We start from the raw sequence: 25,459 nt of genomic DNA on the forward strand, positions 1-25,459 counted from the left end.
GTGGATTGGAGCCCTCCCGAAGGGTGCATCCAGTGTTACTAATGTGTAAGATCCTGCCACTACCCCATGGTAAATAAAAAAAAATCTAGCTTACATGTTAAGAATTTTCAGTTCTATTAAGGACACAGAGGTGAAGATTATGCTTTCTCTTTCTTTTACTGAAAGAGCTTAGCAGCCAATAAACAAAAACTTCATTACCCATGAGTACAATAGGATAGCATCACATGGCCCAATCACCATACAGAACCTTTATATATGTATATATATATATATATATATCATAACCTCAAATATAACTTCCTCTTTCTTTGAAAAGTACTATAACTCATGCACAAATAAAAATCCTTACAGTTCGAACTGATGCAAACGAACAAATAACTTCCATATCCCACTGTCCCAACAATCCATTAGCTCAAGAGGAGCCTGAACAGTGAAGGAGCTTCACCTTCCAGGGATAAGCAGATCAAGAATAACAGGATCCATCCTCCCACAGTATAGCCAGATGAACGACAACCTCCACTCAAGTCGTCTTCTGTTCGGGCCCTGAAAGTGACATAAATATCGCTAATACTCCCATAGGAGAAAAATAACCTCCAAGTACAACACTGAAATGCAATTATCCATGAATTAGGGTGGGAAAACCCATAGAATGTCTATAATAACAAGTAATAAGACATATTATACCTGCAACATTAGCACGTATATAAGATGGGTGGGATAATCTTTGCCTCCATGTCCTTAATAGAATTGAAAATTCTTGACATGTAAGTTAGATTTTTTTTTTATTGTATGTCAGGACCGTAGGCTTTGATTATGCTTGTTTAAAGCTGCATCACCACCACAGACGCTGCATCTACAATAGGTTTGTCATAGAATTTACGAAAAGTAGACTCAGAAGACCAATCTGCTGCCTTCATAATATCCTCTAAATGAGAACCTAAAGCATAAGCTTTGGAGGCCAGTTATCAATGCCACCTTCACTCAACAACCATCTCATCCATCTACTTAAAGTAGCTGCAGTCACTGGTCTGCAGGGTTTCCGAAGAGAAATTGACAGTTGACTCCTCAAATCCTGTCTCAGCTCTCCAGTAGCAATCTCGTATGCCTTCAAACATTGCACAACACACAATTGTGGGTTCTCAGGAAACACAGGATAAGTTACCAACATTGCAATTAGTTTTAGCTCTCCAAGTAATATTAAAGGTTATGCCCTCTGGAGAATAGACTCTCCCTGCTAAATCTAAAGCTCGAGCTTCTGACACCCGTTTACAGGAGATGAGACATAATAACATGGTTAGCTTTGTCAAGATTTGTTTTCGAGACAGATAACGGTTAGCTGGCTATTTATGCAAAACTCTCAAAATTAGATCCACATCCCATAGGGAAGAATACCCGGGTCAAGGTGGAACAGACATGCTAATCCCTTTTATCACTTTTCAAATTAAGGTACGTTCTCCGACCGGTTTACCAACAACCGGCACATGGCCACCAGAAATGGCAGACCTAAAATTGTTACCCGTTCTGTAGGCTAAACCTGACTCTGCAAGCTCAGACCACAAATTCACTATCATGCAAAAGACCGCCCCAAGGGATCGAGATGCCGCACATTACAACAACCGCTCCATCTCCGCCAAGCTGAGGCATACCGTTTATGGGTGCATGAAGCCCATGCCTGTCTGAAGAAATCAGCAGCTTGTTGTGAAATGCCTGGGGAATTCCATGTCATCCTGAAACCATCCAGGCCATCAATCACAGCTTCCCCGAAAGAATCAATGGGTGCTGCAGACCCTCCGGGATCACCAGAAGATTCTGAGGAGGGAGAAGAAGTAGACGAAGAGCACAAGCTAACAGAAGGGCTACAGGGAACCACGGTTGAGCCCTCCAAAAAGGAGTCACGAGATCAATCTCTGCCTTCTAGCAACTGATGTGAGATAAAACCCTGGAAATCATCATGAACAGGGGAACGCATACCCCTGAAACTGAGTCCAATCCTGGAGAAAAGCATCTGTCACCAGAGCCAGAGGGTCCGGGCGCCAACTCAAGAACTTTGGTAACTGAAAATTGAGGCGTAACACAAATAAATCCACTTCTCATGGGCCTCATTCCCAAATTATCTGATGAAACAGCATCAAATTCAGTTTCCTGTTGCTGAAATCGACCAGATACCTGGAGTTCCAATCTGTTATGGCATTCTAGGAGCCCGGAAGATACTCAGCTGTAATAACAAGGCAGTGACTGTGACAATAATGCCAAAATTCCTTGGCTATCTCTGCTAGAAACTTGCTTTCGTTCCCCTCAATTTGTTCACATAACGTACTGTTGCAGTGTTGTCCACCCTCAATAGAATTGAGGGGAGAGAATCTGTCTTTTGAGGGGAGAGAATCATTTTAGGAAAGAAGCCTCCCAGAAGTTCCAGGCAGTTTGTTGGAAGGTGGGTCATTAGTTGTGTGGCCTGCACAAGTAATGGGTCCGCACACGACCACCACTTGGAACCAAACACCCCATTGTAGCACTTGACTCTCATAGGGTAGCGTTGCTGAGCAGTCCAAGGATTACTCAAGGGAGGTGGTGTGGGTTAGTAATCCCCATTTGTGGGCACACAAGCATGGCACTCAATAAATTAGTGTCCAGGTGCTTTTTCTTTTGATAAAGTAAAAGTACATTTATTACACACACACTACTCAATACTATGCACAAATTTACAAATATACACAGATGGATGTAATTACTCTTGGGTGACATTGTGTAATCCCTCATGGCTCCCCCTAGGGGAAATATAATCCAACCACCCACATGACAAACCCGTCCCTGGCACCCCAGTGCAACATTTGTCTATAATATAGAGTGAACGCACCAAAGCCTGATAAGGAGCATAGTTACTGTACAAGGAGAGTGGTTATCAGTCTTATTACATAACTCAGCATTATCAGTAACACCTAGAGACATGATAAAATACTTTAAACCCTAAAGATTAGTTTTGGATTATTTTTAGATTACTTTTAGATTACATTGGTTTAACCTCATGCATTTGATTATTTTGGTATAATCCCAACTTGAACCCTAGTGAGTACAATCACACAAACTAAATACAAAAGTCCTAACATGCTGGTGATTTACATTAGCTTCTAACCCTTGAGGGGTTATATTTCCTTTGTCCCACCTAACCTAGGGAGGGGGACATAAACTTGGCGTTGGGGGGACGCTGCACGGTTCCTGCAGCTCCCCCTGAAAATGGGCACTTGGTTGGTGTGGCGATTGCAGCGCAGGGAGCCCACCCCTGGCTGCCCTCATCCGTGGGGGTGTCCGCCTGGTCCCACCTGGACACCCCCGTCATTCTGACTTCTTTGTTGGAGGGTAGTGCGGGGGGCCCACCTATGGCTGCCCTCATCGGTGGGGGGTGTCCGGTCCCACCCGGACACCCCCGTCAGGTGAGTGGTGTTGGGGGAGCGGCTCGAAGACCCCACCCCGGCCGCTCCTGCCGGCTCCCTGCACAGCCAGCAGCTCCGGGTGCTGCTGCAGGAGCCGGCCTCATCTTTGGTGTCTGCCCCTTCTGCTAGGCGGCCGGACGGGCTGCCTGGGGGGGGTGGGGAGGAAAGCGGTGGCACTCCCCGTTCCTCTTCTGTTTCATTTGGGGCCCTGCGATGGGGCCTGGGGCCCCCCTTACCACTCCGGGAGCACCTCACCTTCTTTGTGGGGACCTGGGATGGGGTCTGTGGCCCCTCTGGCAGCATTCACAGGGGTGGTCCTAGGGTGGGGCCCCCAGGACGGCATCCCACGACTTTTCTTCCTGGTGGGTCCCGTCTTCCTCTTCTTGGGGACCCTGTGATGGGGTCCGGGGCCCACTCTTTGTCTTCACAGAGGTGCAATGGCGGCCACCGGCTTGGCTTCTGTTTTGGGGGCAGGCCCTGGCCCACCCTGGGGGCATTGACTGGAGCAGCAGTGGAGCCCCACACACTTTGCCGCTCACTCTGAAATAGGTCAAAGGTCACAGACCTTCTTCTTTGCATATCTCAGGCTCCCAAGGGCCAATTTGGGTGGTTCTGTTGTTGTTTCACTCCTGGTGACGAGCCCTTGCCACCAGGAGCACTCCTCTTAGACCTCCTGGCCTGGAAGGGTCCCAGATGATAGGGGGCCAGTCTCACTGACTCCCTGCACCAGCCTTTCCTCTGGGTGCCCTCCTTTCCTTCTGGGCAGCGCGCTCTTCTTGCGCCAGCCAAGTCTTTCCCCCAACTAGTCCTCAGGGGGAGTAAAGGGGCCAGCTTACGTGGCCCTGGCCTGCACCTCGCTGGGCCTTAAGTCCTTCAGGGGCACAGTCCCTGCCCCAGGGGGTGGTCACGGGGTTCTTCTTTCCAGTTGTCCTTGACGCCCGTCGGCAATCCCAGTGTCCAGCAGTGAAGCACAGCTAAGAGAGAGAGAGCTCTCCCGTGTGCAGGACCTTTTAAGTGGGGGCAGAAGTGTCCAGCAGACCTGCACCTCTTGCTAATCCAGATGCTCCACATCACTTCCTTGCCCCTGTCCCCTCCTTCCTGCACAGTCTTCTGGGATTGCTCCAAAATGGCATCGTCCAGGAGCTTGGGCCATATGTACTCTCAAACTCAGCCACTCCTTCCTAGCATTCCTTTCAGGACCCCTCCGCCCATTTCCTGGCAGGGGCTGACAGCTGGCTGACTGATGCAAGGCGCTACTCAGGCAGCTGGACAGAGCAATAATTGACCCTAATCCTGAGCTGAGTCCGAGAAAGATGACATTCCTGGATGACCCATAAATTGTACAACTATGCTTTTGCAACCTACTGCATTATTTATTTCATACAGGTTACAGTGTACATTGGTGCGACTCTGGTCTCTGTGGGCCCTAGGGGACCTGAGTTATGCCCTAGGCCACTCTTTTATATTGACATTGAATGGAGTGTCCCTACAGTGAAAAGACAGTAAGCATACTGATGTTGACATGTACTGGAGTGTCCCTACGGTAAAGATACAGTAAGAACACTGGGTACACCCATCTCATGAGGCCTACTCCAGGTCACCACCCACTCTGCATAGTTCTTTCTGCGCCAGGCTCCTTAAGCGCAATTCTTGAGCTGCGCATGCCAGGATCCCTTCCCACGCAGCCCTTACATAGGTGCACACACGTATGCACGCATGACACCCTGTAGCCTGCATGGGGCCTCTTACTCTTGCTGCACCACAGCAGCCTTTCTTTAGCAAGGCAGCACCAGGGGTCACACATGCAGTTCATATTACCATGGGCTCCCTCACAGTAAAAGGTCAAAGACCAGGTGGTCAAAAAGCGAAAAAAATCAGGGCAGACCAGATGGTCAGAACCATCCTCTCACACAGTTTTTGTGGAGACCCAGTTCCGCTTCTGATTAATGACCCCCCGTTATGAGAAAGCCGCATCTCGCTCCCCAGCCCCGTTGGATGGCATCCGATTCGTTCAATATGTCTGGGGAAGACCCAAAGATGGGTGTGCCATTCCAGGCTTCCATGTGTTCCAGCCACCAAAGAATATGCTCCGAATAGGTCACGCCTTTCCTTAAGTGTTGAATTTTCAACTCTGAAGGGCACGATAATGAATGGGGGCTGGGAAGATGGCTTGTATGAATGAGGCCAGAAGGCCTACTAACCTGGCAATTGACCTCAAGGACACAGTCTGGTTGACTAATGCAGACCTCAATTCCTTCTTGATATTGTGAATCCTCTGGGAAGGAAGTATTAACTGGGCATGGACAGAATCTATCTGAAAACCCAGAAAATCTATCAATTGTGAAGGATTCAACAGTGATTTCTGCACACTGATGATGAATCCCAGCTCCTGCATTGGCTGAATAGTCCACGATAAATGACTCTGGAGAGTTTGAGGGTCCTGTGCCATCAACAGAAGGTCATCCAAGTAAATTATCAACCGAACACCCTGGGAATAGAGAAACTATGTCACTGGTCTCATCAATTTTGTGAAGCACCATGGGGCTGATGACAGACCGAAGGGGAAGGCCTTGAACTCTAGAAAATATTCTCTCCATTGGAATTGTAATAATCTTGTGAGGAGGAAAAATGGGGACAGATAAAGAGGCGTCCTTGAGGTTCAGATGGACCATCCAGTCGCCTTCCAACAAAATATCTCTCAACATGTGAATCTCCTCATTCTTGAAATGCCAGTACAAGATCCATGGGTTGAAACTTGAGGTTTAAAACCAACTGATGGCCCCCCACCCTTGTTGTCCACCAAACGATTGGACTGATAAACCCAAGAGAGTGAGGTGTGGAAAAACATACTGCTCCTTTGTCTTAAAGGGACTGAACATCTGGATTGGGGGATGTGTCTGCTTTGAAGTATCTCCAGTTTAAAGCCTAACACAGGGGCATATTTATACTCCGTTTGTGCCGGAATTGCGTCGTTTTTTTTAACGCAATTTCAACGCAAAACTAACTCCATATTTATACTTTGGCATTAGACGCGTCTAGCGCCAAAGTCCATGGAGTTAGCGTCATTTTTTTGCGTGGACACCTACTTTGCGTTAATTATATGCAAGGTAGGCGTTCCCGTCTAAAAAATCGACTCCGAGGCATGTGCGTCGGATTTATACTCCCGGGCAAAAATCACGCCCGGGAGTGGGCGGGTCAAAAAAAATGACGTACGGCCGCTTTTGCGCCGTTTTTTAGCTCCTGCAAAAGGCAGGCGTTAAGGGACCTGTGGGCTCTGAAGGAGCCCAGAGGTGCCCTCCCATGCCCCCAGGGACACCCCCTGTCACCCTTGCCCACCCCAGGAGGACACCCAAGGATGGAGGGACCCATCCCAGGGACATTAAGGTAAGTTCAGGTAAGTGTTTTTTTCCATTTTTTTTTGTGGCATAGGGGGGCTTGATTTGTGCCCCCCTACATGCCACTATGCCCAATGACCATGCCCAGGGGACATAAGTCCCCTGGGCATGGCCATTGGGCAAGGGGGCATGACTCCTGTCTTTGCTAAGACAGGAGTCATTTCTATGGGGGTTGGGAGTCGGAAAAAATGGCGCAAATCGGGTTGAGGCGAAAAAATTGCCTCAACCTGACTTGCCCCATTTCTTGACGCCCAAGCTCCATTTTCCCCTACGCCGGCGCTCCCTGGTGTACGTCGTTTTTTTTAACGCACACCAGACGGCGCCGGCGGCTAACGCTGGCTAACGTCATTCAATAAATACGGTGCCCACATGGCGCTTCAGAATGGCGTTAGCCGGCGCTAATTTTTTTGACGCAAAACTGCGTTAGCGCAGTTTTGCGTCAAAATGTATAAATATGGGCCACAGTCTCTAGTACTCAAGAGTTGCCGGTAAGTTGTTTCCAATTGTTTAGAAACAATCCCACTTTGCTCCCGAACATTATCTCTAAAAAGGGGATAATTTTTACCGGAATATCCAGAATCCTGGATCGTGCCTTGTTGTCCATGGCAGGAACCTCTGTGAAACCAGGAGCATCCCCCTCTGGAGCCGGTGGGTTAGAAGGTGGAATCAGCCGACTCTCCATACAAGCCTCCTCTCTCTCTCTCTCTCTCTCTCTCGAGGATAATAGGACTGTTGAGGGCCTGCAAATGAACCTCTGCTGGGAACGCGCCCTCCGTAACATACGGCCCTAACAAAAAAGCCTCTTTTGAAGACTTTTTTGAGAGACATCTGGGCTTTGTCAAGATTTGTATATGTGGAGCAAAACTTTGCGAGTTCCTTGTCAGCTCCGAACAGTAAACCCTCGGCCAGTGGGCCTGCTTCAGAGGTGGCCATATCATTTAGTTTTGGATCAATATGCATTAAAAAGGATCTCCTGCATTCAGAGGAAATAGAGGAATTGATGTTCCCTAACTGATGGATCGCTCTTTGGGACCAGCCTATCAAGACATCAGTGTTAACAGGCAAACCAGATTCCTTCGATTGGAATGCCAGTTCCAGGATTTTGGTTAAAGGTCCAGACATGTCCAGCAGTTTGTCTTGACTGTTATACCACACTCTATCCAACCCTTTCTTAGGGTCCTTGGAGTATTTTTTTATGAATGTCACAATCGTGAGATCCACTTCGGGAGTGCCTGCCACTTTCCCTTCCAAATCTGGTCTGGGACATTCCATTCAAAGGCAGGCACGGACTTCTTTATCGAAGCTTTTGCAGATGTGTGATTGTACAAACTTCGTAACTTCAGGAGTTAGGAGCCAATTAGGCGCTCTGGGATGAATTACCCTGCAGGGTCAAAAGTATGAACTTTGGGGTCGGAAGGAGAAGCACACTTTTTAAGTTTTTCACTAGGACCTGGTTTATCTGAACCATCTGAATCAGATGAGGAAGCCTCCTCTGTCCTGGAATTCTCTGAAGAGGATGGGGAAAACAAGGAATCTTTATTAGTATTATAATTATGTTTGCTGGCCCTCTTGCAGCATAGTTTGTCAAAGGCTTCTGCATGCCCATTGGATGATGCGGAATCTGCCACTTTTTCTTTACCTTTGGGGTAGAGCCATCGCGGTCTGCCGGACATTCCGGCATCCAACCTTGGGTGCAAGCATATTCCATAAGCTGACCAGAGAAAGGTCCCAATGCCCTGACCATGACCTCATTAACAGACTGTTGTACCCTGCAGTCTAGGGCTTCAGACAGATTCATTTCAAGTTGACCTGTTTCAGCCGCATAAGGATGGTATTGAGCCATTCTCTTGCTTCAAACTTTTATTTTTTAATTTTATTTTATCTGGAATGCAAGAGAGATCAAAGGGGGGTGTTTGGAACCCACCCAGACCGGTATAATTAGCCAATAAAGTGTGGAGGGAGCAGCTTGGCCAAAACACTCTAGGCAGAGCTTACTTCAATTTTACAACCCTGTGCTCCTAGCTGAATGGCGTATGGGGAGCAACAAATTCCTAATGGACAGTGTTGGCACTCCTACGAGATCGCGATGCAACAACGAGCCGGTTTCTGAAAGCACAAGGATTCAGAAACCCATGCATGTAGCACGGCGTCTAATAAACAACTGGCTCAGAAGTCCCAGTAGTGACCATCAGCAACCACCGCAACTCAGCATAGTTTGAGTGGGCAAGTGAAGAAACAACTAGGGCAAAGTAATGAATGCCGCTGGTGTGGCCCACGGGCCCTGTGCTAACATCCATAGAAAGCATGCGGTGTAGGAGAGCTCTTAATCCGACTGCTGCCATAAATGTATGAACTTCATTGAACCCCAGATGAAAAGCAGAACATGGGGAGTGATGGGCGAGATCTAGAGGGCTTACAGACAAGAACTGTAGTGCGTGTGAAGAAAGCGCTTAAAAGGGCACCAACGTACTGATTTACTATAACAATGACAGTTGTTCTCAACGATTTCCGTGGACGTGCAGTGTTGTATGAAATCAAAATAACCCGAATAAAATAAGCGCGGGACAAAAGTACAAAGTATGACGAACTAATTCTTTCTCGCAGTCTTGCAATCATTCTGTGGCTATGTATGACAATAAGAAATGAATGAAGAAAAGTTTCAAATTTGAATTTGTCGACCAAATGTCACACGCCCTGGCACGCTAACCAAACAAAAACATTAACTGGAATGATGTAATGTGCAAGTCCGAAGACTATACACATCACAACACGAAACAGAACCATCTCAAAGGGAAAAACAGCGAACAAAACAAGGCAGCAATCTTAAGCACTGAGATCAAGGTAGAAAAACTCACAGAATTACTATTTTTAAAATGACAATTGCAATTCCTCAAAAAGATTAAGGAAGTAATGAATGCTGCATAATTTCAATAAAGCAGAGTCGAGCAAGATTTCCAAACCCGAACACATGGAAAACATTTGCAGATCAATTAAGCTCCCCTCCGTCTGACTCCATCTGAGAGTGCAGCCTCGACATCTGTATGCAGGATTTCTTTGCTATCCAGCCTTACGTTTGCGATAAGCGAGCTGAGGAATAGCTCTGCTGTCTCATGAGTATGAAGGCGCTATAATCTGCTGCTTCATGTCCAGGTCTGTAATATTTATGGAAAACTAGGGATAGCTCTGCTCCATGAGACCTATGCTTGTGAGAGGAATATAATTACAACTGCTTTCTGTTGCACTGGGAGCCCCGGATGAAGCTGCACAAATATAGAGCGGGAGGTGGGACAATCCAGGCGTTCGCTTGATGAATAATACTATGGTGCCATGGTGCAGTGCGAGCAGAGAGCAGCTGCTCTATTGCACCGGAGGTCGGGCAAGGTTTTACCGCGACTAGGTCAGGACTGACCTCACTGAGACTCAAGTAAGTCACTTTGGCCACGGGCACGGAGGGGGACAGACAAAAGTAAAAGTAAAAAAAAACGAGCACAGTTAAAAACAAGCATTTGGAATGCAATAGTCTGGTGTTTGCTAGAGTTAGAGCTCAGAGCAGCACTGATCGGCGAAGGGTCGGAATGAGCTGCTCCCTCCGTCCAGCCTCCTCCCTCTGACTCTGCTGGGCCTCCTAAATGGTGACATACTGCCAATGGGCAGCGGGAGAGACCAGCTGTTTCGTGTTTCTCGGGTCCATTTGCGAGGGTTTGTTTTTGAAACCCGGGACATGTTTCAGGTCATAAAAGCAGGAAGACTTGTCCCCTGATGCCAAACAAAAACAAGCATTTGAACTGCAATAGCTCTCGTGTTCGCTCGAGTTTCAGCTATTAGCGTTGTCTTGCCACAAACTGAAAATAAAAAGTAAAACAGTTGACATAAGCAGCCGGTTCAAAGTGCTGCTGGGAGCTCACAGAGACAGACAAAAGGAACAAGCATTTGTAATGCAAGAACAGAAAATGTACGAGGGAGAGTAATGAATGGAATAAACAAAGTCACACATCACTGCAGATGAAAATTAAGTAATAGACTAGAGCCCTGTTAACAGAAACAGACTGGGGCCACTGAAGCATCCAGCGCTCTGGTCAAATGCTATTAGCCTTTGAACAAAGTAATCCCTAAGCACATGCTTCATAGGTACAAGTGGAAGGGTACAAGTACTAGGGCCATGCTCCAGGGGAGTGTACAACTGTGGAAAAGGTGGGACAAAGAGCAAGGATTGACCACTAGCAAGCAAGGATTTTTTAAGGACACTGAAACAAACCAGTGAAAAAGCAGAGACCCCACAAAGAAGTATAGAAGTATATACTAAAGTATATACAAGAGGCCTCGAATGCTCGACCTAAAAAGGACTACGCTGAAGGCAAGCGTAGTCTGCTCCCGGTCCACGAGTCAGGCCAGAAAACGCAAATCGGCTTGAGAAAAGCAAATCGCGTACCAGATGTGTTCACTGAAACGTGTGTACAAGAAATTTAAAGCACATGGAATTGCGTCGCCATAGGCACACAGAAAATCGCAACTAATACCGGTAAGTGTGTAAAGGTTCTCTATGGAGATTGGGCCATGTGATGCTATCCTATTGTACTCATGGGTAATTATGTTTTTGTTTACTTTATTGTGATTGGCTGCTGAGTTTCTTCAGTAAAAGAAAGAGAAAACATAATCAAAGGTTCCTGTCCTGACATAGAATCACATTTACAACTTCAGGCAATGACACCGGCCAGCAATGGTCAGCACTTTTGCGACGTCTTCGCCACCAATGAAAGCCACAAGGAAGAGAACGGTTGTATGTGTTTTTGACGAAAATCTAACTCATAGTAATTGATTCTGTCTTAATGTTTTCCCCAAACTAACGTTGATTATTTTTTCTTCAAGAATGGGGTTCATCAGTTTGCTGGAACCAACCTGGTAAAGGCCTTCCTTGAGGAGTATTATTTTAATATTTAATCTCCACCCTTATTATACCAGCTGTTTCGTTTTTTTTACGGAGACTCCCTTCCCCCTTAATTTTACTCTCGTCGCCTTGCCATAGCTTGTTTTCTTTACCAGCATGCTCTTTTCGCCACCGTTCGACTACTCTTACATCCGCCTTTTCTCGGTGCTTATGCGCCACTCTGCAGCTTCTCTTGTCGAATGAGGTGACGCTGCCATCTTGTGGCAATGTATTGAACTGCCATTAAACCGTATATTTTCCTAAGGAACAGAAGTCTCACGCCGTCCCACTGCCTTTTAATTTTTTAAGTTACATTTATCATTTCTATGAGGTATGTAGCCGTTTTGAATGTTCTCTAAAATGAAGTTTCGCCAGCTGTTTATCAGACTAACTTTCGTCATTTTAGTTTTTTTTTTAATTGAAGGACTACTAAGCAGTCACTCTCGCTAGCAGATAACAATTAACAACATAGGTCAACCAAACACAATTCATGTGTCCCTGACTACTATGACAACAGGCACCCATGTAACCCCGCACAGAATAATATAGGTGAAAGGTGGTGACCAAGTTCTCATTTAGGGGTTCAATGCTATAATGAAAGTCCAACAAGGGAAAAACCTCTTTTGGCAAAAGTGTAGATGATGGATTATGATGTGGATTGCATTGGTGAAAATAGGCAAGGCATTAACCCCCCGCCCTCTGACATCAGAAGGGAGATTAGAGACAAGCGTGACAATAGATTCAGAGTCAGATGATCCACAAAGAAGCTGACTCAAAACTGCCTAAAAGAAAATACAACAGAAAATAACATGATGTACACCAAGCAACACAAAAATAAACAACTATTTGCAATGCAATGGGTCTCGCGTTTGCTTGTGTAAGAGCTATTTGCATTGTAAATTCCTAACTGGATTTTTCTTGCCACATGAATTGAAAATAAAAAGTAAAACAGTTGACATAAACAAGCCGAATCAAAGTACCACGGCCGCCATGAGCGCAATTTTATCTTTACAGATAAAATCGTATGAACAATAATATACAGCTTTTACATTAAAAGCAATTGCAAACAAAACATTAGAGCAGAGAGAAATGGGGTTACTTATAAAAGAGTTATTTAAATTTAAGGCATTTCCACATTCTAATTATTTCTTTCATTAGCACTTTTCAAAAATATATACTTCTAATTATTTCATATCGCTAATAATGCAGTGACGTACTGCAGGATTTACTTTGCTTGATAATAGTTAGTAAAAGTGTTCGCTACTAGACAGTTCTGCATTTTTGCCATGTGATTTTTTAGGGGGAAAATCAATTGAGAAAATATTCCTTTCTCTGGTAGAACAGGTGGTACAGTATTGCAAAAACATGAAGGTGCTCTTCAATTCATTTCACAGATTTGCTCTGGATGGTTGTTCCGCAGTTTGAGAGTTTTCCACTTCAAGCTGAATACTGTTTATTCTGTCTATTTGAACAATAAACAGGGTGAACATTCCATGCTTTATCCGGTTGGCTTTCTATGCAAATTAATATAACCTTCAGCTACATTGCTTTACAAAAGAGATATTACCAGTTTTCTTTTTCCTGATTTTTTTTTTTTTTTTTTTTTTACAATAGCCTGAAAGTTGCGAACCCTTATCTCAAGTTGGTGGCAGAACAATTGGCAGAGCCGAGTGTGACATCTAAGAAAAGCCACAACACACTTCGTTAAGGCAAGCAACCTCCAAATATAGCAGCTACAGTGTCGGACCCTGACTAAATGGTGGTGTCAGTTTAGCTCTCTTTTAATAACCAGGAGTTATGACAGGGAAGCAAACGTATTCGCCGCCAACGAACACCAGTGGCTGCCTGTGCATAGTAATCTACAGCAACCGTAGTGAAATAAGAAAGCGGACTACTTTCGCACTACAATTTGCTGACGGGAAGCTCTGTATTTGCGCTTGACAATGAAGGCGCAAGGAGCTATCGTTGTTGCAACCACGTCAGTTATTCTCGATTTGTAGAGCGCTCTAGAACACTGAAGTATCGAAACATAGTATGCAAAAGAGACGTACTTTAGAAAAAAATTAAAAGTAATACAGTTTTACATAAGTGAGCCAATTTAACACGTCACGCCAGGAGCAGGAAGGAGCACAAAAAAGGAAACAGAAGTTTGCTCGCTGTCAAATGTATTGGCAAAAATGCAATTGTCCATGTAACAGGGTCGATGACACGCAAGGGGGTCGATTATTGCCCTGCGAGAACGCGCTGCGAAGAAATAAATAGAAAAAGTAGTCCAAAAACCATACGGAAAACATGGAACCAATATGTTTTCAGTAGTTTACCAGTGTTGTTGAAGAGGGCTAAACACCGGGAAAGGCATGACGTATGCATGCCATTCACTAATGAAATCAAGTAAATTTTAAAAGGCAAGCCCACGAACCAACCAAACTCATGGGCTTGGTTAAAAGCCCACTGAGAGATTACAAGAGGGGCAGAGCACTTGCGTGCGCTCAACCCTAAACATCACAAGGAATCCTCCAAAGCTGTTAAGAAAATTCAGGGACAAAATGTATACCAAACGGGAGTTCAGTGCAACAAAAAATTAGAGAATGAAAACCATTGTGATGCATCCACCTTTTTCAAGCATTGCCTTTAAAGGCCAAACACAGGAATTTGTCTTAGAGAATGAAACTGTGCCACATCTTAGATTTGAAAGTTCATGTTCATGTGGAGTGACCACTATCTTGGATTGGATACTTTATATGCTCAAGCACCGCTGTCCATACCACAAAGAAGAAGCCAAAAGTTTGACATTCCGAATGCCATGCAGTGATCTGGTGACCTGCTGACATGATGAACACTCACTCCATCCGCCCAATCTCCGAACCTGAAAGGAATCCCTTAAGACCCCCATGAACACAGAACAGCCAGGTCAACTTCAATAAACAGAAGTCTCTTCTGTGAACATGGTTTAGTGAACACTGACAAGCTGTGCAGACACACACCCTTGACTTCTCCTTTGAAGGCTGTAGAAACGTGAATAGGTTGTAGTCCTTTGGCTAACTCTGGACATAAACATGACAATCATAAAGTCTTGAAGTCCTGCTCTGCCGATATTGAAACTTTAGAAATGCTTTGTGGCACTTAAAGTCACATTAATGTCTTGCAATGTGAAACTTAGCTATGAAGCCCACTCTTCTCCTAATCAAGTGAATCATTGTAGTAATTGAAGATCATTCCGCTTACTGTTGAACACATTTAAACCTATATATCGTGTTACACTTGCAATGGCACTGAAAACAAAAAGGAATATCTCTTGCTCTGACATCCCAGCATTCCAAGTTGTAGAACCAGGAAACAAGAAAGAAGAGCAGCTCGAAATGGTCTTTGGAGAGCCCAGTGGACCTTCGTTCAGGACCAACCCAGCACAGTAGGACACAGACACGGGTTTTAGAGTAGTTTGGCTGCCATACACACTCATACAAGTTGGGAAATACTACAATAACAAGCAAAGGCAGTTGAGAAATAACTATTTAGTGACAGAGTCTTAAAAAGGTATTGTGTTGCAGAGGGGGACAAGGTATCAATGACCAGGAAGGAAGAGAGGGTGGTTCCAACATCATCCTAATTTTGGGTTAGAGAAACGTCAGTGCTGTGTGTGCAGTGCTAACAAATGAAACAATTAAAGGCCTTGCGTGTAATAAGTGTGACGGTTGGTGGCTTTGGCACACACATAATGGAAGGGGACCAAGTTGCGTGTAAAACCATCAATCTCTAATTACGTGGCAGCCTAGACAGAAGTATTTACTGCACTCTGTATTGCAATGTATGATGAGTTCCAAGCATACAAAAGAGGAGGCTATACCATATACTTCATAGAATAAATGGCTTTGGAAGGTCTGTAACCCAGCAGGCCAATTCAACTGTTAGTCTACCAGAACTACAATAAAACTTAAGATACAGATAGGTCACTGTTATGGGGATGGTACCCAGGTGTTAGTGCAGGTAACCGCAGCATTCGAGGAGCTACACATATCCCATACTACAATACAGGGGCAAATGGCAGCCCTAGAAAGCTTGAAGACTCCCGGCCTTAGCCTCTCCGTGCAAGGATTATGAAGGAAGACGCTCTGGGGCTGGAATACTGAGGATGAAGTGGCTAGGGCAGATCCATCTGCAGAGAATGCCAGTGTGGGCAGAATGAAGAGGAGGCATCGATTTTTGCATTCTATGTGTTTTATTACTGTTCATGAATATAGTACTTTGTGCACTCAATTATTTTCATCATTGAGCAAATGTCAAACTGGCTGTTGTTTTGTGTTCCAATCAACAATATACGGGTGAATAAATACCAACATTTTGTTACAGCTACGTTCTCTGCACATGTAATTCGTAATGTCATCTAGAATACACAGCATGTACCTTAAATAGTTGGTTGTGATGCCTTCATGGCTCATCTTTCCTCTGTTTGCGAACATCTGTTGTGAAAAATTCAAGACACAGGGAGAGATTTTGGTCATGCCATCATTGGATGGCTGTCATGTCTATCTCAATTCCCTGTTCCTGATTTAATGGCTTACATTCCTATTGTTCATTTTCCTTAAAGCGCAAGAAACTCCATTCAAAGATGACTGCCTCTGATGCACGCACACCATTGGCGGCCTCTTTGTATGGAGTTTTTTCTACACTTTAAAATATGGCTTATATGGGTGTGCATGCTGCATCTGTAGTGGAAGTCTTTGAAAATATTTGCTTGTTTTAAGAAACTTAAATGAAAGAGAGCCACTGCAGATGAGCACATATTCACAACAGCCATAAAGGGCAGAAGATTTGCGAAAGGGAATAGGTTCTACAGACAAGACCTGTTGGTTTTGCCAATGCCTGCTACACCTTGCACCTAGTTACCATCTGCATACCACTTCATGGCAATTTGCGAGTGTAAAATGCAGTTTTTGCAAAGGTTTGTAAATTGCAAATTGTTGATGCATCAGATTTGTGATTCTGCATTTGGTAATTCCATTTAATGCATGTCAAAAAATTGCAGACTTGCAATTTGGTCAGTTCATGCAACGTTTGTCACATTTGGCCCGTCGTCCATATTATTATGGTGTTTCTGAGGCGCAAACCAGTGTGCGACTGATTTGAGATTTGTAAAATGTTCACACATCAGGTCCTAGTTTTTATATCTTTGCAGTGTGTTTTCTTGCCCCAAAGCATCACTGCAAGCAAACAGTGATTGTTTTGCTTTCATGAAATGTCATCCAGCAACACAATCACAATGATATTCTACATTCGTATTAAAACTTGACTAGATGCCTTTCATTTGTAATTTAAAACAGGTATCTAGACTTTTCTCATTTTACCAGTATAATTAACTAGCTCACCTGGCTCACTTAAATCGATTTTTCCAGCATGCAAGATATCTCTGGAGAGCTGTTGCATTTCATGTTTGTTATGGTATTCAGTTTTTTGAATTTGTGCTTTTTGATTATATTTTAGATGGGAGCCACAATAATGATACTGTATTTTGGAAAACTGAAACGCATAATCAGCTTTCCTGATTTTGATAGACAAATCCCCAAGAAGGTATGTACATGTGTTTAATTTGTTGGATGAAATGTATAGGCCTTTACTGTGAGTTAGTAGGAACAGGTTTGCTGAAAAAACACAAGCATTCAGCTTTAAGGAATCAGTCAGACATAAATATTCTGATTTATGAAGTATCAAAAAGTTTCAATTCCATATTAAGTACTTAGCCCCTTCGTTTTTGGGAAATGTAAAAAGTTTAAAGCATGTTACAGATTTTTTGTTTACAAAAAAATTAAAATTGTACAGACTGCCAGTACATAACATGTTACTTTATGTCGTAGGTTTATTCAAGTAAGATTTTTTTTATCTCTGCAGGCAAGTGTATAATGCATCAGCTTCAGTTGCAACAACACATTTGTATGAAACTGTATCTTTGGTGTTTATACTATATAGGTCATTGCTTCCGAGTATACATCTAAGATTGTACTCTCATCGTGTATAGAAACTCCATTTTGACTTACATATAGTTAACAACTCACTTTCCTCTAGACCCTTCACACAAATTAATCGTGGGTCCAATAAGGATAGAACATTTTGTGAGGGTTGTTTCCCAAAAGGCCCATATATCAGGGAACGTGTAGGAACCATGCCTTAAATGAAGGCTTCTTTAGACACACTTGCTCAAATAGTGTTGGAACAATTGTGACCACATTTCACAGATGGTGTTAACCTTAGTATATTGATTGAAATTATAATGCTTGTTTCTGTGTAATGTTTCTAAAAGTGAACTATCCATTGAACATTGGAGACATTTGAATATTTATGTTTCAGGATACAATATTTATGGTGATATGAAAATCTCCATGGACATGCATTGCACTTGATAACAATGAGTGTAATAATGTGAATTCTGCCACTTGATTAGTGTTCATTATCAAATGCAAGTAAAAGCTCAGTGTGTGTGTAATGTTGTGGTATGCAGTAATGTACTTTTTAGTTATGGGTTGTGCAAGGTCAACATATACAGTACCTTTATTTTTATCCATCCGTTCCTGTCCTGTTTTATTCTGTTCTTCATCTCCATCTCTTTTTCTTTCACTTTTTCCTGCTCAGGACTTATCAAGGATTGGGAAACACATGGACATACTGTTTTTAAGGATGTGATTAGAATTGGTTTTGGACCTCTCGTCCCTTATTAAAGAGGATAAATGGTGATTCTCTTGAAATTGATGCAGACGAAGTACTTGGCTGTTATGGGAGGTCAGGTTCTGGAAATAGGGTTGAGCATTACATTTCAAGTGGATACCCTGCTTTTATTTTTTTTAATGTGGGAAGAAGGGTGTAGGTGGCCCCCCCTGAGCTAAACTTTAGTCCATCGACAGGGGCCCAATGCAGTTTAAGTGTGCCTGGGGCCCTAAACCCCAGCGACAGCACAGTAAATCTGTTTTCACTGTCCGTGCTCTTCGTGGCCAGGGAGCCTGCAGTTCAAAAAATTGCTCCCATTGGCTGGGAGCAGAACAATACCAGCTCTTGCACTGTACAGAGAGCTGGTGGTGTCTCAGGTTCTTTGAGGGTTTCCCTGCAGCCACCAGCCACAAAAAAAAGGTAGCTGGATGCCCAAGTGGGAACAGGGGGGTCACACACACAATGAATATGCAACCTCCTGACAGTTCAGGCAGCCAACAGGGGCACGGAGGCTTTGCCCATCCCCTTCCAACCACATAAACAAGTGAGCTAGCTGCCCCAGATGTGATAGGTGCACCCAAAATATAAAAAATGCAGCAAAAACAATAATAATATGTAAGCTGTCAGAGCTGCTCAATTGTTACTCACTGCTCTCGGCCAAAAGCGCTCCATAATATTCTTCACAGGTTAATAAGGATATATTTTACAGCTTTGTGGTACCTCAGCCTGCCCAAGGACAAAGCAGCTTATTTTCAGAGTGTTGATAGGGCTTCAGAGAGTGCAGCAGCCCCCTAAAGATTATCTATTAAAAGTAACCCTGTGTTTCCTAAGAAAAGTAAATGTTGTTTTCAAAGTTTGCCAGAGCTGGAGCTTTTGCTTATCAGCTGAGGACTACAGGGATCATTTGTGGTTGGTCTTATGGCTGCAAAATGTGTAATCTGAGGACTGTAAAACTAAGACTCATGCATGTGCTTAATGTTGTTTGGAATACAAATGTTTTATTTAAAAGTTAATTGATATACATTGTAATGGGTTTTAATAATAAGGAATGCCTATAAATATGTTTTTGGACCCTTTTGGTTTTAAAGCTGAATTCTATCATGTGATTACTGTTTTATCAAGGTAGGAGCTTCTTGACAAAGGCTATAGGCTTGTCTTGTAGATTGATGTGGTCACCATTTGTCAAAGCCAATGGGCTGTCATTTTATATATTTGATTAGGTAATTGTTTGACTAAGCAGTAGGCCTTCCTTATTTAAAATGGCACCCTTTTCTATTGTGATGTTGCATCTGGAATAGGCAATATTAATACACACAGCCTTCACCCAGTTCAGAAGCCTTGACAGACAGGTCAGACCCACATCAGACTCTACCACACACAGTTGATCCTGCAAAGAGATCTTTGCTGGGAGGCCAGTCCCCACCAAACTATATTACGAACAGCCTTAGCCCTGCACAGAGGTGTTAGGGGAGAGGCAGGTCTTACACCAAACCCTACAACCCACAGCCTTTGCTGTAAAATATTACCTACCTATGTGGTAGATTCCTGCTTTGTAAAGTACTTCAAAAGGACTTGCGCGGTACTTACTTGTGTTGTGAAGACTGCGTGGTAAAGGTGATACATTGCAATGAATGTGTGGTAAAGGCCACAAGCCCTCACCCACAAATGAGTAAGCCTATTGCTATTCACAAATCACATTTCTAAAGTTACTGCAGCCAAAAAGCACCTAAAACAGCCAGAAATGTACTCCAGTTCAGCTTTGGAGTAGGTCCAACACCAAATGGCCAGCTACTGGTACTTCATCAAACCCCCAGAGAAAATAACGGAGCCGCCAAATAACTATAGAAATATATGCGAAAGCAACATTGATCATGACATAATATCAGAATCAAAAATATTCTGTAAGAGAAATATTATGTCTGTTAGACCTGGCATCCTTGGCGTGGTCTCCTCAGTCTTTTTGCCTCCGATTCCCACAGTTTTGACTGTGTGCTGGACTCTTTTTTTGGTACTCTGGGCACTTTACCACTACTGACCAGTGATAAAGTGCAAGTGCTCCCTGTGTGAAATTGTATGTGTAATTGGCTACACGTGCACTAGAGGTGCTTAGGACCTGTAAATCAAACGATACTAGTGGGCCTGCAGCACTGATTGTGCCACCTACATGAGTAGCCCTGTAAACATGGCTCAAACCTGCCACTGCACTGTCTGTGTGCAGTTTGTAAACTGCCAATTCGGTCTGGCAAGTGTATTTACTTGCCAGGCCCAAACCTTCCCATTTTATACATTTAAGATACCCCTAAGGTAGGTCCTAGGTAGCCCCATGGGAAGCGTTCAGTGAATGTTAAAGGTGGGACATGTACTGATGTGTTTTACATGTCCTAACAGTGAAATACTGCCAAGTTCAGTTTTCACTGTTGCCAGGCCTATCTCTCTGATAGGTTAACATGGGGACTGCCTTTAAATATATTTTAAGTGCAGTTTCCTTTTGGGGGCAGATCGATATGTGGAGTTTGGTGCCTCTGAACTCACAATGTAAAAATACATCCTTTGATAAAGTTGGTTTTTAAACTGTTAGTTTGAAAATGCCACTTTTAGAAAGTGGGCATTTTCTTGCTTAAACCATTCTGTGACTCTGCCTGCTTGCATATTCCCTGTCTAGGTCAAACTGGCAGTTGGGCTGTTTGTTAATCCCCTCTAGACAGTGACAGAAAAGGGAGCTTGGGTGTAGCCTGCATATCTTGATGGGCCATCTGAGCTAGAGTGAAGGGAGGAGTGGTCACTTACACATGAATGGGCTGTGCCTACCCAAACACAATGCAGTCTCGAACCCCCTGGTGTAAGTCTGGAGCCAGACCTGAGCAAGGCAGGATCTTGTGAACAACAGAGACTTTCCTTTGAAGTTTGCAACTTCAAAGGCAGAGAGGGGTATAAGTAGTGGACCCAAAACCCCAGATTTGTAGATTACTTCTGGAATCAAGAGGAACCTCTGCCAAGGAGAAGAGCTGAAGAGTTGGAGGAGGAGTACTGCCCCTTTGCCTGTGATTGTGCTTTGCTGCATTGGCCTGCAGTTGCTGCTTCTGTCTGAAAGAGAACAAAGACTGGACTTTGTGGTATATTCCTGCTTGTGAAGAATCTCCAAGGGCTTGGATTGAGCTTGCCTCCTCTTTTGAAGTCTCAGGGCCATCAAAGACTTCCTCTGCCAGCACTTGGACTCTCTACTGAGACTCCCGCCCTGCCAAGTGGCGCCCTATCCAGTCCCTGGGCCTGAGAGAGGTGAAGTTGGCAGAATAAGGACTGAAATCCAATCCACGCAGAAAACACCGTGGGGGGAAAATTTCGATGCACCACCTGCAATGCAGCTGAAAAATGACACGCCACCCGCATTGTGTCTAAAATCGGCTCTCCGCCTACATCGCAGCTAGGAGCTCAACACATCAAGGCTGGAGAACGAACACATGAACCGCTTAAAGGCTTCTGATAACAACGCACACCCCACACAGTGTGGTTTTCCAACACCGTGCTACCGGATTTCTCATGCATCATCACTGGGTGTCAAATTTATCATGAACCTGCGTGGATACGATGTGCCCCAAATCTATGCTTCACTCTCTTGTGGGGGAGAAAAAAGATGCATTGCCGACCTGATTGAAGAAAAAACGATGCATGGCCTTACTTGCGAGTAAGGAATTGACGCATCGCTGACTTTTCTGACACACGCTCACCTGTGCGGCTTTATTTTTTTACGCAAACCAGGTACTTAGTGTAAAATCAACATTTCCACCACTAAAAGGACTTTTCCTGTCTTCTACTGCTTCAAGAAGGGACTCCCTGTTTGTTACAGGTACAAAGGAGCTTTCCAGAGTCCACTGCATCAAGTCCTGGAAGCAGAGCCCATCTGACCAGCTTCCAGTGGCCATTTGAGGATTCTGAGCAAGGGTATTCTGGGAATTGTAGTCCCAACTCCCAAGGAGCAACTCAGAGCTTCTGGATCCTTGGATCAAGTTGTGGACACTTCAAGGACCCAAAAATGACCTCTGGAACATGATCCAGAAGGCTGGAGACGTTTGGAGCAACTCCATAAGTTTAAGAGGGGCATCATGGGCGTCGTAGTCCCGGACCACAAGAGGCAAACCGGAGCCTCTGAAACCTTGGCTGGTGCTGTGGACCACTTTCCTGAATCAAGAAACAATTCTGAAATTAAGTGTGACAGTGTTACCTTGTGGGTGGCCTGAACTCTGGACTTTGTCCCCGTCCAATGTGTGTTTTTTTAACCCTTTGAGCACTAGTTGCTTCTATGCGATAGAACAAACTAATAATTCTTTAAAAATTCATATCTCCGGTTCCCCTTATCCGATTTTAATCATTTTGGTGTCATTTTAAAGTTTAAAAATATAATCTATTTTTATAAATTGTTGTTGGATTTTTATTGTGTTTTACTTATTTACTGTTTTGTGATTTTTAAAAGCTTAACACACTTGTCTCCCAAGTTGAGCGTTGTCGCTCGTTGCGAAGCTACCAAGGGTTGAGCTGGGTTTCATTTATTGAGACGTAACTGGACCTAAGTGGGGGTTAGTGGCCTATTGCTAGGTGAAGGTACTTACCTGCCCTTACCAATAATCCACTTTCCAACAGTTCAGTACTAATCAGGCCAACTTATTCTGAACTGCTAATTCTGTCCTATGTACAACCATTATTCTGCACTGTGCTAAATGTACTGTCACCTGACTCCAGAAGAAAGTGATCGTCCTCCTGATGAATTGTTCCTGAATGCTGTGCCATGAGAAGTGGTATAACTAAATGTGGTTTCTTGTTTTCTTTAGTTAGTGACTTACACCAGCATATAATTTTTAGTGAGCTGTTTTAGTTAGATGTTTTCTAAATTATTTTTGTCTTTCTTTTATTTTTATTTTGTCTGAATGTGTTAGTTTGTTCCCACACAGGCAAGTCCCAATGCTGGTTAGTGTTAGGAATGGCACAGCATTGAAAATCTGAAATTCGATGTCGAATTGTATTTTGATGATTTACTGATGTCACCGCATCTACTTAATCATGTGCATATTGTATTGTTGCTAAGCTATATTATTCTTTTGGAGTGTCTAACCGTATTGATGATTAGTAAGTTGAATCTTTTCAGACATTTTGGTCAGCCTATGGTTTTTATGTATGTTTGTAACTTAGTTTTGCGCACCATTTACGTGGCATTGATTTTGGGATTGTAATAAAGCTTTGAAACTTTATTCAGTTTGGAGTTTGATTTAATGTCAAATTGCTTATGGTGTTCAATATTGTTTATGTTATAAGATCATTGTTTTTTGATTGAATGATTCTGACTACTGTACTCTTTGCCAAGTCCAAAGACTCAGTCAACCTCAGTAGGTGGGATTGGGGATGGCGTCTCACCAGCGCAGCGGGGGTTGTTGAACCAGAATGAGTGAGTGAAATTATTCCTGGACCGCTGCGCTCTAGCACCATATAGCAGGTGTGGGTGGGTATGGGGAGGATAACCTTCTTAAGGTGCGCGGGGGGATGGAGATGAGAATGATGTGCCCCTCATGGAACAGCATGTGCTAGCTGAATCCTGGAGAACTTCTCCTTTGTCTGCCTCCTATCATTCTGCTACTTCTTACTCATATCTCTCAAAGTATGTGACTTCTTCCTAAATGCACTAACAGAGTCTCTCACCTCCTGCCTTAAGGCTGTGTTCCACAGAGGGTGAATGGAAGCAACCTACGTACTTGTTTGTAGTGTTTTACTACAAATTTAATTAAAAGGGCTGTCTCCTGCTAAGAGAAGTTCCCCCTCAAAATGGGCTTCGGAATCCTTCTGGCAGAATATGGATGTGTCTTCAGAATTTTAAAAAAGGAAGAGGAAAGAAAGCAGACTCTACACTGTGGGGAGTATGATTGTTGTTGAAAGAAAGTAGTTGTCAGGTGTGTGGTTTGGTGCAGGTATATGTAATTCGTCTATTCCCGTCTTTACGAAGGGCCCCCTCCAAGTGCGGAGCATTACGTGTGCAAAACAAAAAACTGTTGTAAAGTTACTAGTAGTAACTTTACAGTCATAAATGATGTATATGTCAGGGCAGAGGCTCCTCAGGAGCAGTGCGATGCTCAAAAGGGTCCACCTCGGCATGGTTTCAATTCTGATAGCAGTTAAGCACAGAAGATTAGAGTGATCAAGCGAGGGAAAAGGTGTTGGGCGGGAACTACTGGGAAGGAGGCCTGTCATAAAAACAAGACAATATGACTTCTCTTTGCATAACAGAGTATTTTCCTCTCATGTAAATGTATTTCTAGAAAACTTAAACTACTTTCACTTTCTTGCCTGATGTGAGGAATATTTAACTCTGAGCTGAAATGTGCCAGCTGAAACAGTACAAGAGAATTGGATTATTCTCTCCCTTACTAAACATTCATTCCAACATTACTTTCAGGATGTAAACATACATACCACAATTTCAGTCTTTATTTGTTTCCTAATGTAAGTGTTGTTCTGTATATAATTTTGTTATTTCTCCAAAAGAAGATGATACTGCAACAATAGCCCCTTGTAAAAATGTAATATAGCATTCACAATTTAAATGAGTATTTATAGAAGCTGTTTAATTTCACAGTGCTTTATTGCAGAAGTTCTGCGTTACACACTAAGATTCCAAAGTTAGTAAACTAAACAATGCAAAATACCCTCCAGTAAAATCAACAGTGGCAGGTGGTAATTTTAGGAGGGAGGGGGGCGGGAGGGAAGCACACTCACACTTATTCATTCACACACGCACGCACGCACATCCACTCACAACACTCATCAACATTCAAACATACATGCACGCACCAAACATTCATTTAAAAAACAAACACACTTACCTTCACCTCGGAGCTCAGTGGGGACTGCTGCCTTCCCTCTATCTCTGAGAGGGAAGCAGAGAGGGAAGGCAGCAGTCCCAACTTCGTCACAGAGGGGGATGGGGTCAGTGAGACTTCTGACCCCTCCCCACTCTGTGACGAGGTGTCACTGATTGA

The 25,459-nt window shown here is 43.8% G+C and overlaps 1 protein-coding gene across 2 annotated transcripts in view; it reads left to right on the plus strand.

The window, feature by feature from the left end:
• The window catches only part of SLC35D2 (solute carrier family 35 member D2), a 344,284-nt gene that overhangs the window by 67,557 nt on the left and 251,268 nt on the right, over positions 1-25,459 (plus strand). For both annotated transcript variants that reach the window (XM_069227861.1, XM_069227869.1), the window contains one exon: positions 17,226-17,312. In XM_069227861.1, coding sequence (XP_069083962.1) covers positions 17,226-17,312 — 87 coding nt within the window. The remainder of the gene's footprint in view (positions 1-17,225; positions 17,313-25,459) is intronic.

The sequence above is a fragment of the Pleurodeles waltl genome, chromosome 1_1, assembly GCF_031143425.1.
Source record: "Pleurodeles waltl isolate 20211129_DDA chromosome 1_1, aPleWal1.hap1.20221129, whole genome shotgun sequence".
Lineage (NCBI taxonomy): Eukaryota > Metazoa > Chordata > Amphibia > Caudata > Salamandridae > Pleurodeles > Pleurodeles waltl.